Source organism: Girardinichthys multiradiatus, chromosome 14 (assembly GCF_021462225.1).
Source record: "Girardinichthys multiradiatus isolate DD_20200921_A chromosome 14, DD_fGirMul_XY1, whole genome shotgun sequence".
Classification (NCBI taxonomy): Eukaryota; Metazoa; Chordata; class Actinopteri; order Cyprinodontiformes; family Goodeidae; genus Girardinichthys; species Girardinichthys multiradiatus.
In genome coordinates, this window is record NC_061807.1 from 27,713,661 (window position 1) to 27,726,658 (window position 12,998).

Below are 12,998 nucleotides of genomic sequence, written 5' to 3' on the forward strand. Positions count from 1 at the left end.
TGCTGAATAAAACCAACCTTCTGGATGTCTAATTCTCAATGGTGCCTCATTAGCTGCCTTTATTTATTAAAATAATATTTAAAGAAATATTATTAAGGGAATGGTAAAATATTTAAGGAAATATTTTGGAAATGAGCCAAATCTTTCTGGAGAAATGAGGTTTAATGGCGTTTACTTAGTTATCAAATTTAGTAAAATGATGTTAGGGACACATTATTTACTGGATTGAAAACTAAACCATTCTGGGTAAATATTATTTAGCAGCTAGCACGTGTCCTTACCTGTTAGCAGTTGAAGCTAACAAAGGAGGCTGATAGCTTAGCACCAGAATCAAACACACACCTTTAAAAATACCGTCAATAAAATGGTTAAAATGCATAAGCGCAGACGGCGCGTTATGATCAATCTTCTGTATTTAAAATCACCCTTCAAGTAAAGTTTGTCTTAACTTTAAAAACATACAAAGAACACAACTTGAACACATGTGCTGCAGATATTCTGCTGGCACCAAGATAACTGAGTTCAACCCAAACAAAACCAAACTTCATAAAATGAAAAACGTTTAGATCATTTCAATCTAAATCACTTCTATGTTATTCTGCCCAAACACTTAACCTCATGAACTGTGGTGAGGAACGATGTCCAAGGCGGAGAAGTTTGAAGAAATGTCAGATATATGGAGTGCACAACTACTCATGGTCCTATTAACAGATCCTGATAATTGGGTTGTGGATTTCTGCAGCTCCTCCGGTTACCCTGGGCCTCTTTCCTTTCCAGGCAGTTTAGGTGGGCAGCCATTACTGGGAAGGTTTGCAGTTCTAACATACACTTTCCATTTTTGAATAATTGATTGATCAGAGCTCTGTGAGATGTTCAAACCTTAGAATATTGTTTTCTAACCTAACCCAACTTTGATCTTCACACACAGCTTTGTCCCTGACCTGTCTGCTGTGTTCCTTGTGTTTCATGATGCTGTTTGTTCACTAATGTTCTCTAACAAACCTCTGAGGCCTTCACAGAACAGCTGGATTTATACTGAGATTAATTTAGGTGTATAAGAGTAAAGGAGACAAGTTCATGCCGCAGTTTTCAGATCATTATTTGTAATTATGAAAACTTTTTTTTCTGTTCACTTTACAATTTGGCAATTGTATTGACCTATATCAAACTTGTGTGGGTTGTAGAGTCCGTCTCATGCTACCACGAGTGTGAAAGAACCACCAACATTCAAAAGTGACCAAAACATCATCCAGAAAGTATAGGTACTGAGAAGTGGTCTGTGGTCCCCACCTGCAGAACCACTCCTTTATTGAGTGTCTTGTTAATCACCAAAGATTTCCCCCTGTTGTCTATTTACACAACATCATGTTAAACTGATGGTCAATCAGTGTCTCTTCCTAAGTGGACAGTTTGATTTCACAGAAGTTTGATTTACTTGGAGTTATATTGTTTTCTTTGAGCAGTGTATTTCTATCTAGCTTATGAATGTTAAGTGTGAAGATCATACAGTGTGCTTTTCAGTCTGTAGTTTCTTCCCTCATAAGAGCAGTAGCAGTTTTTTTAGTTTTTTTACACGTGTGTTGTTGCCACCATATAGAGAAGCTGGTTGCCATGTGCCAGGGCAGATTTGCTCTGCAAATAGGAAATCTCAAGACCAAATCCTAAATGCGTGATTGACTTTATGAAATCAAGGCTGAATCCAGCAGTAAAATAGGCAGACCACATTGATGTAATAGTAACCTGTGTTTGTCTGACCTTCAACCAGTCGGATTATCTGTGTGTCTGTGGATGTGTGTGTGTGGGTTGGTGAATGTCTGTGTATAAATAAGCATGTTTCTGTTGAGTGGGTGTATGTGAGCGAGTGTATCACCAGAAAGTGCACAGCTGTTAGTGTGACAGGAATGGTAGAAGGCCTACAACACACCGCATCTAAGTGAGAGATGGATATATATATAAATTAATTTAAAAAGGAAAGATTGCCAGCGCAAATCCCCCTGGGGACCAGCTCCCTCAAACTGGCCCCCTCTTGACATTCTCATTTAGACCACAAGATTTTAAATCTTTCAAACATCATCATTCTTTTCCTCTTTAGGTTCCGCGTGACAAAGTGTGAAAAACCAGCAAAGGATCGACGTACTCTGTTAATAACTGACCCTAATGGCAGCGTCCCGTCATCGCCAGCAGAGGCGGTCCGCCGCAGCAGAATGACGTCAGAATCCCAAAAGGTTGGTGCTCTGAAAACTGTCAGATTCTCCTGCGCATTGCTTTTCCTAATGATATCCTGTGTGAACGTTAGAGCTCTCTGCAATTATTGCCTGTCTATTTAAAGATGTGTAAAGAAGTCTTGAAGGAAATTCACCTTTTGTTTTTTCTGTAGCACAACTCTGTGATACATTTATAAATTTGTGCACAAAAGCTGGATTTGTGAGAAAAAGAAGTGACTGCAAATTTATTCAAATAAATCAGAGGGAGAGAGAAATAGTCCAGATAAGTCTGTAGTGTAGCGCTGTTTTCATATTTTGAGATAATATTATGATATTACTTATTTATCTTTGATTTATCTTTGATAAAAACAGTCATGAGTTAAACCTCAAAAATTCAAATCGGCCGGAGAAATGTTCTTTCCACCGAATTAACACTCTGAGTGTAAGATGTGTAAATAAAAATAAAATAAAAATGTTTTTGCATTTGAATTCAAAATACTTTTTATTCCCAAAGGAAATGAAATGCTGTTGGAACTCATACAAGATTTAATTGGCTTTAGAGTGGCAAGTTCTCTTTTCTTTCCCATTTTGAAGAGTGTCTGAGAGAAATCGGCCTCTGTGCCACATGGTGTGAACAGGAAGTTGCAGATTTAAAGTGGGTTACATTATTCCAAACCGGTCCTAGTTTTCAAATGTTGCAGTCAACTTTAGTTTGGTGTTCCAGTGAAAGTTTTCCATCTAAGGAAACCCAGCAGATTGCATGGAGTCAGTGACTTGCTGCATTCACTCCTCCTGGATGAGCATGTAGCGACGGTGAGAAGTCGCTTGCATTGTGTCGTGGACTCTGCAGAAATCCCTCCTACCGATCCTGCATGTAGCGACAGCGGAAAGAACTCCCCTGTTAAGCAGGACCTTAACGTTTGTTCCTGTCCTTTAGTTTAATCCAGACACTGAGAGCGTCTAATCATCTCACGCTTTAGAACAACGGTATTTAGATCCATCAGACTGAATCAACATCTTAACCAAATTTAGTTTTAGGGTGGGGGAAACATTTTGCTCGTTTACATCCGTGTTTGCTCCGTTTCTTACCATAAGCTCTGCTGTTGACTTTTAGCTTTGTCATGCTGATGCTGCTGAAAGGAAAAATCCCTAAGATGATGAGTAAACCTGCACCGTGGCAGCGATAATGTCATTATTTTCTGGATCCAGAAAAATCTTTTTATTTACCTTTTTCTGACAGGAAGAGACAGAAAACTCAGACAAAGAGAAGTGATAGAAGTCCAGGTAACTTATTATTTATTTTTATTATTATTTTGTTTTTTTACAGTTTGCATATTTTAAATCTGTTCGTGTGTAACAACTTTCCCTCCTTATTCCCTCCTAGTTTTCCACATGGAGAGCAGGACCAACATCTGGACACTTTGGATTTATTTTTTTAATTTTAAACTCTGATGAGACCAGTAACCTCTTCAGAGCTGGGAGGGACGTACAGATCCAGGAGGGGCCTCATCATGATGTTGCTCTGCTGGTAGTGAAACCTGCTGCTGAGAACCTGCAGCAGAGGTTGTTTTACAAACAGAAGAAGGAGAAAGTGTTCAGGTTTTCCCCCTGCAGTAGTTTTCCCAGCGGTGCCTTGCTCATTGGCAGGACGGCTGCCTGATGCCATGATCTGAGCTTGAACCAGTGCTTTCTCAGTAACTGTTTTTTTGGCAACACAACCAAGTGGTCCATGATGTATGTATATGTTTTTATAGGTGGATTATAGAAGATTGCATTTTTGTGTGTTTATATCAATTTAAATTCTAAAAATACACCTGCAAGCAGGTAGAGGCAGCCTGAGACAGAGCTGGGATTTCCAAACAGGAAGCTGCAACAACCTGATGGAGCAGCCGCACCAGGAAATTAACCGGATCAGCGCCACCGGGGATGAGCCATCTCCTGTAATCGGGTTACATGGACTCAAAGTGTGCCTGCTTTTTAACTTCTTTCATTATCAAGTTTCTGCTTTTTTTTTTTTTTTTTAAACAATCTAATTATATATCTATGTACTTTTTTTTAGTGTTCTGTCTTCCCTTAATAAAGAACTTTCAGTATTCTGACTCGAACAATAGATCAACGTTTCTACAGACAGCAGATTTCTCAACCCAACAACACGTTATTTCCTGTAAAGGAGCAAAAATAGATTTGCAGACTTTGTGCTCCAAGCTGTTTGGTCTCCGGCCTCTCAGGGACACGTCTCTCTTTACAAAGTCAGAACTTGTTTTTGATTTGTTTGTACATTTAAGCAGAACAAAGTGTAAGAATTAAAACATACACTTAAAGATCTTCTTTACACTGAAGTATTCAGACTTCGATCAATGCTCGCAGGTGTCCTGCAGCTTTTAGACGTCTCTGCTTCAGCACATCTCACTCAAATAATCTGGTCAGTAGCAGGCATTTGATTCAGGTGTGTTGGACCAGGGATGCATCAAAACGTTGGAGGACTGGCATCTGACACTCCTGCAAAATGATCCTCTCAACAATAGTAAAAAAAAAAAACATCAAATAGACACAGAATCCATAGGTTTAAGAAATTGATGTTGTGCTCTACCTCCCTTGTAACAAGATCCAGAAGCAACATCGGTTCACATCTAATGTTGTATATATGGTTCTGCTGCGTTCACACAGTTGTCAGAGTTTAACCATATGACCCAAACTGTCACCTGGAAATGACAGGAAATTGGTTTGGATGTTTAAGAATAACCCAGGAACCACCGGTCATAAACTGCTAGATGCTCGAACAGCAGAGAAGCCAGTTTAAGATGGACAGGAAGTGAGAGGATCCATGATGGAAGTTTGAAGCCAGATGCCTTCTGGGAAAAATGTTATCTGATCAGAAGAAATATATTCTTCATAGTAGTTTAAATCTGCATTAAACTAGTGTTAAATATGTGTAGTAGAGTAAGTGGTATATGTGGTTGAGTAAAAAGAAGTATATAAAATAAAGAGAAGCCCACAAAGTGTTTAGAGGAGTCAAAGTAAGACTTCTTTCAACCCTTAAGAACACTGTACTAACTACGAAGCACGGTGGTGGCAGCATCATACTGTGGTCTATATTACTGCCAGGGTTGCCGGTGCATTTACAAGTGAATTTAGTAATAAAGAAAATCTACCTTTGCCTCAAATCAACAGCTGAGTGGTCCACCAGAACAAGGATCCCAGACACATTGAAACTGGTTATGGAAGTGCTAATTAACAGTGACTACAACTTTCAGTACATTTTACATAATGCCCGGCCAAGTTGGATCTAAAAGATTTTAGATGCAATATGGACATAGATTCCTTGACGAGCTCTAAAGTTTCCCAGTTGAATTTTCACCTTTAGGAGAAGTTCTTGTTGTTTTTCCAACAAAGGGTAGCCATCAATAGGCCTAGTAAGTGTAATATAATTGGACTAAATTCACAATACATTTATGGGTATGCATAGCAGTTCTTGTGTTTAAAGCTCGAATTAGTTATTTTTTGTGTTGTCTGTGATTTCCATGGCCACGACATGGGGGGGGATGTAATGTTCTGAAGACTGTTTAGTAGTGACTATTTGTCACCAGAAAAGACAATCTATTTGTGGTCCATATTAGAAGTTAAAATCGACCCTTTGTCTATCTTTAACTGTGATAAGAAACCATCTGAGTCATAAATGAGGAAGGGAGCCATGACTCAGACTGAAATCATTTTCTTGTTTCAGTCTGTAAATGTCACTTCACTTTGCTTCCTTTTTAAAGCACACATTCAGGATGCTGAACAAATAAAAATAACACATAAGAAACACTGCAGAGAGGCAACTTTATTAAGGATCTGTGTCCGTTCACCTGCAGCCTACTGTTTCTCTCTGACCTGATGGAGCCATCCATCTTCATTTTCCATTCCGTCTCATTTCCCCCTCCACCTTCTCCACCCTCTGAGGGGCTCCTCTGTCTGTCTGCTTCATGCTCTAATGAAAAGATGATTTGTCTTGCTCATCTCGAGTACGCCGACCTTCAGCTCTCGACCATGTTATTTCCAGATAATAGAGATGAGATGCGTTTGGAGCTCAAGACTGCGGATTAACAAGCCTTGACTTTTTTCTTTTGTTTTTTGTTCTGTCTCCATTGACCTTCTGAGGCTTGTTGGACTTACCCACGCAATGTTCTTGGTAAAGGACATGGGTATTATGAGAGAAGGATAAATATAGTGAGAGGAAATCTGTTAATTTAGGTCATTATTTGACTGAATTATTAACAGATAGCTAACAGCTCCCAGACTGAATGACACTTGACTGTGCCGGAGGGAGGTTTGAGTTTCAAGGTGGTGATGGGGACGTTTGCTTTTAGTGGAATAGGGCACAGAGGATGACGCCTGGGTTGCAGACTCAAAGTCTTCTGAAAACATGCACTAAGATGGCTGCAGGATGTTAGAAAGCTGCCGGATGACAGTGAGGGACACGAGTAAAGCAGCACAGGAGGCAGCTGCAAATATTGACTCCTGATACATGTGCGTGTTTACTTTAGCTCGCTCTGGGACGTAGGCGTCCACTCCTTTTCAGTAAGGTCTGGAAACCACAGTGGAACCAATCCATTTATTAGGCATGAATATGAAAGGGTGCAGCTACAGCTATGATCAGTCTTCTGCGGGACTTCAAATGCTGTAAATTTATCCCAGGTACTGCATTATTCAGGCCTGCAGGACACAGGTTTCCATGACGATCCCAGGCTGATCGCTCCGCATCCTGTCTCTGACTGACTGGCAGGAAGGAGGACTGGGCTCTGGTCAGCATCCATCCATCCATCCATGTCTGTCCGTACATCCGTCTGTCAAGCATTCAGTAGAAGCATCTGCAGTAAATTCACAGTAAAACTTTGTATTTATACTTATACCATGAACTCTGTGTAGGAACCCTTTCTGGCTCAAAGGGAAAATCTCTCTTGTGTCTGTTTAACAGGCATTTAGGACAACAGAGAGGAAACTGAGTTATCTCTGAACCAAAGCAGAGAAGCACTGACCTTCTGAATTGACTCACGCCCCGATTCCACTTTTCCTGAAACTGCTGTCCGGTAATTCAAAGAGTCCAATGAGAGGGCAGCAATCACTGTTTTAACCAGCAACATTATCTTTCACCTGAATGTAGAAACAGCAAACATTACATGGAATAACCTTTTAGGAGAAAACCCCTTAATACAGTTTCCTGTGAGAAGGTCTAATCTTTAACTATGGTAAAACATTAACCTGTTTCTGAAAATGTTGGTTCCGTTCCAACAAAGGGAGGTCTATTTTGAGCTCTAGGCTGAGATATTTAAACAGTGAGCAATTACATTAATGTTAACAGGGGAGGTGAGATAAAAAGTCATAAAATTTACAGTTTTAACAAAGAGGGACTAGAAGCCACATTTTCAGAATACTATCTGCATTTTTGAAGGAATTTCAGAGCACGGATGTACTGAGAGTTTATTAAAACCCCCATAAAAATGTCAGGAGTCATCTAGCCAGGACTACAGTTAGTAAAACATCTCTAAAGTCTTAAAATGACTTATTCTAACAGCCTTTCTACTCTTTGTAAAACATCAGAGAATCAAATGCTATCTTACAATTAGTAGCTAATACTGAATTTCATTTTAACTGTAGCTCTAACTTCCAGTTAGAAGTTGGAGAAAATCCATTATGGCCACCAAACATTTAAATCTCATTAATAGCTGCAGAAGTGAATGCTTTTTTTTTTTTTTTTCAACTTCTGAGGGTTGTTATCTCATTAAATCATAGAATACACAACGAGAAGTTTGAACAAGGCTGCAAATGTTACTAAAGAACAACGAAAACCTGCACAAAGCTACAGAAAGAAGTTAGCATAAGATTATTTGGAGACGTGTCAGACGCTGATCTGTAGTTCTTGTGTTCCCTGCAGCTGCAGTAAAAATCAGACCCAAAGACCAGAAATCAGAAAGTCTAATGGTGTTACAACTCCCGATTGAAGCTGGTGCATCCAGAAATTACACATTTCGTTTTAAATAAAAAGATTTACAATTTCTATTTGTTTTTTCCTCCGTCTGACACTTCTCTGCTTGGGTGGCCGCAACTCACTATCTCCAGTGACTTTCTCTATTGTCCTTTCTAGGTTTTTCTGGTAGAAATGCTTTCAGTTAATTTCTTATTTTTAAATTTTAGCCACAAAGTCTTTTTGTCTCAGAGAAATATCTCAACAAAATGATCAGGTTTAGTTTCTGCCACAAAAACAAAATAACCTGTGTGGAGAGTCCATATTTAAGTAGACTATCATAACTGTTCCTCTGAGGTGGAAGTGTGTTTCTGTGCAACAATTAAGGGTGACATCATTAACATCAACAGTGCTCTGAGAAAAACAAACACATTAACGGAGCACACACACCTCGGGGACTCTGCAACCAGCTGCCTAATGGACCCAATAAAAACAACATGAAGGAATCTGACACACAAAGTGCTCATTTGTTCTCATGTTATCCGTCCACAGCGGTACAAATGAGCTTGTTGCAATACGGCTTTTTGTGCGGTTTTCTTGCCTGTGTAGCGTAGTGAACTGATTATTGTGAGTCACTGAAAAGGTGAATGAGATTGAAATGTAGCATACAGAGTGCAATTTGAAACACCTTGTTCATATATAGGGGTTGGACAATGAAACTGAAACACCTGTCATTTTAGTGTGGGAGGTTTCATGGCTAAATTGGACCAGCCTGGTAACCAGTCTTCATTGATTGCACATTGCACCAGTAAGTGCAGAGTGTGAAGGTTCAATTAGCAGGGTAAGAGCACAGTTTTGCTCAAAATATTGAAATGCACACAACATTATGGGTGACATACCAGAGTTCAAAAGAGGACAAATTGTTGGTGCACGTCTTGCTGGTGCATCTGTGACCAAGACAGTAAGTCTTTGTGATGTATCAAGAGCCACGGTATCCAGGGTAATGTCAGCATACCACCAAGAAGGACGAACCACATCCAACAGGATTAACTGTGGACGCAAGAGGAAGCTGTCTGAAAGGGATGTTCTGGTGCTAACCCAGATTGTATCCAAAAAACATAAAACCACGGCTGCCCAAATCACAGCTGAATTAAATGCGCACCTCAACTCTCCTGTTTCCACCAGAACTGTCCATCAGGAGCTCCACAGGGTCAATATACACGGCTGGGCTGCTATAGCCAAACCTTTGGTCATTCATGCCAATGCCAAACATCGGTTTCAATGGTGCAAGGAGCGCAAATCTTGGGCTGTGGACAATGTGAAACATGTATTGTTCTCTGATGAATCCACCTTTACTGTTTTCCCCACATCCGGGAGAGTTACGGTGTGGAGAAGCCCCAAAGAAGCGTACCACCCAGACTGTTGCATGCCCAGAGTGAAGCATGGGGGTGGATCAGTGATGGTTTGGGCTGCCATATCATGGCATTCCCTTGGCCCAATACTTGTGCTAGATGGGCACGTCACTGCCAAGGACTACCGAACCATTCTTGAGGACCATGTGCATCCAATGGTTCAAACATTGTATCCTGAAGACGGTGCCGTGTATCAGGATGACAATGCACCAATACACACAGCAAGACAGATATTATTGAGCCACTTTGGGGTGTTTTGGAGGAGCGAGTCAGGAAACGTTTTCCTCCACCAGTATCACGTAGTGACCTGGCCACTAACCTGCAAGAAGAATGGCTTAAAATCCCTCTGACCACTGTGCAGGACTTGTATATGTCATTCCCAAGATGAATTGACGCTGTATTGGCCGCAAAAGGAGGCCCTACACCATACTAATAAATTATTGTGGTCTAAAACCAGGTGTTTCAGTTTCATTGTCCAACCCTTGTAATTCCAGTACTGTAGATGGGACTGATTTAACATACTAGCAGGCTGTTTTTACCCGTTCATGATGTGAAAAACAAAGCCAACAAATTGCATTTTAAGGATATTTTTGATTCTCTAAGAAAACTGCATCAATTGGGTCGCCTCTTGTGGCGTAGCGGAAGAGCACGTGACCCATAGGTTTCAGTGGTTTAAGTCCCAACCCTGGCGACCTGTGCTGCATGTCTTCACCCAATTTCCTGTCTGCATACTTTCAAATAACAAAACTAAAGGCCACTAGTGCCGTGAAAAAAACATCTTTAAAAAAAGGGAAACTGTATCAATGACTAGTTTCAGTTTACTTCTATGTACCATAGAACTGGAACTGTTGAATCTGGGAACTCAGCTATTTTGGTGTATTTAGACAACAGTGAGACTGTTGACCTTAGTATCCTGTAGGAACATTGGTTGGTTAAGGTTTTATTTAATCTTCAGGACCATCTCAGTTCATGTAGACAAGCATTCTTTAGGAGCAGCACCATTTACATTTGGAGTTCCTCAAGGTTCCATCCTAAGTCCTGTTTTTTTCTCATTATACACGCTGTCTTTAGTCTGTTTTTATGTTACACAATATTCCTTTTTTTTTGCTGACAACATCCCAAAGTACAGATGGATCTCAATAAATATTGATGTCATTGAAAAGTTAATTTATTTCAGTAACTAAATTTAAAAAGTAAGAACTCATAGTTTTATTAAACCCATATTGATATCTTTCAATTTTTCTTGTTAATTTTCATGTTTACTGGATACAGCTACTGAAAACACATTTCAGTTTCTTAGAAATCTGGAATATTACTTGTAAGGAGGAATGGAGAAATGTTATGTTATGGCTTTTCAGTCATGGCAATACTGCAAACTTGACAGTTACTCCCACCCTCCACAAGTAGAGTAAGCATAAACAAAATCACTGGTGAAGAAGTTGGCTGTTCATACAGTACTGTATGCAAGGTTATTAGTGGAAAGTTAATTGGAAGGAAAGGTGTTGTAGAAAAATTAGACAACCAATAGGGCTGTCAGTAGCCTGGAGAGGATTGTGAAGCCAAACAAATTCATGAGTTTGGGAGAGATTCACAAGGTGTAGACTTGAGCTGGAGTCAAAGCTTAAAGAGCCAAGAGTCATCAGTAGCTTCTTTCCTGGGCTAAGAAGAAATTGACCTTTGCTCAGTGGCCCAAAGTCCTCTTTTCAGATTTGCATTTCATTTGGAAATTAAGGTCCCAGAGTCTGGAGGAAGAGTGGAGAGGAACTGAAGTTGCCTGAGGTCCAGTGTAAAAACCCCCACAAAAGATCTATGGAGTATAATCGAATGTAATATAAGAGACACCAGATCTACAATGCAGATGGGCTGAAGGCCACTAATTAAGAATCCTGAACTTCCTTAACACCTGAGCAGATCTCATTCTTGCCACACTGCATTGATGCAGTAATTCATGCAAAAGGAGGCCCAACCAAGTATTGAGTGATTTGCTGTATTGTACATGGACATACCTTACAGTCGGCTGACATTTCTACATTAAAAATCTTCTTTATTTGTAGAGTATTTTACTTTGCACAATCAGTATTGTGTTAATAATCTTGCTATATTTTGACAATTCACAAAAAAATAGTTCAATTATAAAAGACTAGCTTCAGTTGAAGCCTTTCTTCCTTCTAAAGACTTTGTAAGAACCATTTGTGCTTTTATACAGTGTTCCAAGTGCTTACAGTAACATATACTACAAATAGTAAAGTCATGAAATATTCATGAAAATGTTGTTTTATTTAAGAACACTTGCCTCAATCTGGCTGATCTACTCATTTCGTAATCTGCTGCATATAATTAAATAGTCTCTCAAATCTCTGTACACAAGTCTAAAAACTAACACTGAATGGTTATGAGGATGCCACTGATGGGCTTAAGATTTCTCGAAAGTGGAAATAACTGAACGTTACTCCAGGAAGCAAAATTGGACCACACATTATTAAAACATTCATTAAAGGAAGCATTGAAACTGTGCTTTAACTACTGAACACCAACAAACTCAATAGTCCTGCCTGAAACCAGCCCCGGAGGACAGAACACATTTTGCAGGATCGTGAGATGTTTCTTTTCAACTGTGGCTGGAACAACTATGTTTTCCATAAAATATTCAATATTTATCTGTCCATCCATCCAAACCCAGATATACCTCTCCAGTTCTTTCTAGGGTGTCGCAATGTGTTGCCAGGCAAGAATTGATTAATCTAGTTTCTCCTCGCAGTGAGACGTGCTTGGAAAACCTTCAAATGGAGGCACTAAGGTAGGGATTCCTGATCAGATGCCCAACAGACTCCTTTCTATGCACGGACGCGATGGATCTACTCCAAGGCCCCCACTTAAGGGTGAGCGTCGCCATTCTACAGAGGACGTTCTCTTCATCCATCTGCAATTCGTGGCACAATTTCTCTTAGTTGCTCTTATTTCTGTGGTGCTAAAGAAAGATAAAGATTTAGGAACAGATAAAAAAAAATGTCCCTTATAACAAAGCCATTTCTAAGGCTCTGAGACTAATAAACCTCAATGAGAGCCATTATCCACAAACAGCTCACCGAATTACTCAAAGAGCAAAACAAAAACTCATCTAAGAACTGTTGGGGTGGGGGGGCAAATCCCTTTTGTCCCCTTTTTGTTTTATTGCTATTTGCATAAACAACAAAATAAGTAGAAGAATGATAAAAAAAAAAAAACAACAACAAAACAAGCAAACCCTTTTAAACCTTACTAGGTGCTGCATTTTTCCCAAACTATTTACATCTCATCCTTTTTGCTGTCGACTTATTTAAACCAAACATGTTTTCATTGTGGTTTTGCACTGTTATTCCTGAGCTTGGGCTTGTGATTCCACCACCGTGTGTGTTGCCTCTGACTAAACAGGCTGCCTCTGTGTTCACAAGGTTTTGT

General features: G+C 39.8%; 1 protein-coding gene and 1 long non-coding RNA gene across 4 annotated transcripts in view; one reads left to right on the top strand and one right to left on the bottom strand.

Annotated features, from left to right (window-relative positions):
* The window catches only part of rell1 (RELT like 1), a 37,754-nt gene extending 33,451 nt beyond the window's left edge, over positions 1-4,303 (top strand). Inside the window, exons 6-9 of one of the 3 annotated variants that reach the window (XR_007041243.1) lie at positions 2,093-2,225; positions 3,445-3,488; positions 3,589-3,938; positions 4,026-4,303. Coding sequence is in view for 1 of the 3 variants with exons in the window: in XM_047385093.1 (XP_047241049.1) it covers positions 2,093-2,225; positions 3,445-3,477 (166 nt within the window). In the remaining 2 variants the exon portion in view is untranslated. Of the gene's footprint in view, positions 1-2,092; positions 2,226-3,444; positions 3,489-3,588 lie in introns of all 3 variants that reach the window. The other 2 variants (XR_007041244.1, XM_047385093.1) reach the window with 2 other exon arrangements.
* A 1,451-nt stretch (positions 4,304-5,754) lies between these two features.
* Positions 5,755-8,734, bottom strand: LOC124880043. Its single transcript, XR_007041218.1, has 3 exons — positions 8,599-8,734; positions 7,223-7,337; positions 5,755-7,054 (listed from the first exon to the last, which is right to left on the bottom strand). It is a non-coding gene; the product is annotated as an uncharacterized LOC124880043 (long non-coding RNA).
* Positions 8,735-12,998: the final 4,264 nt, after the last annotated feature.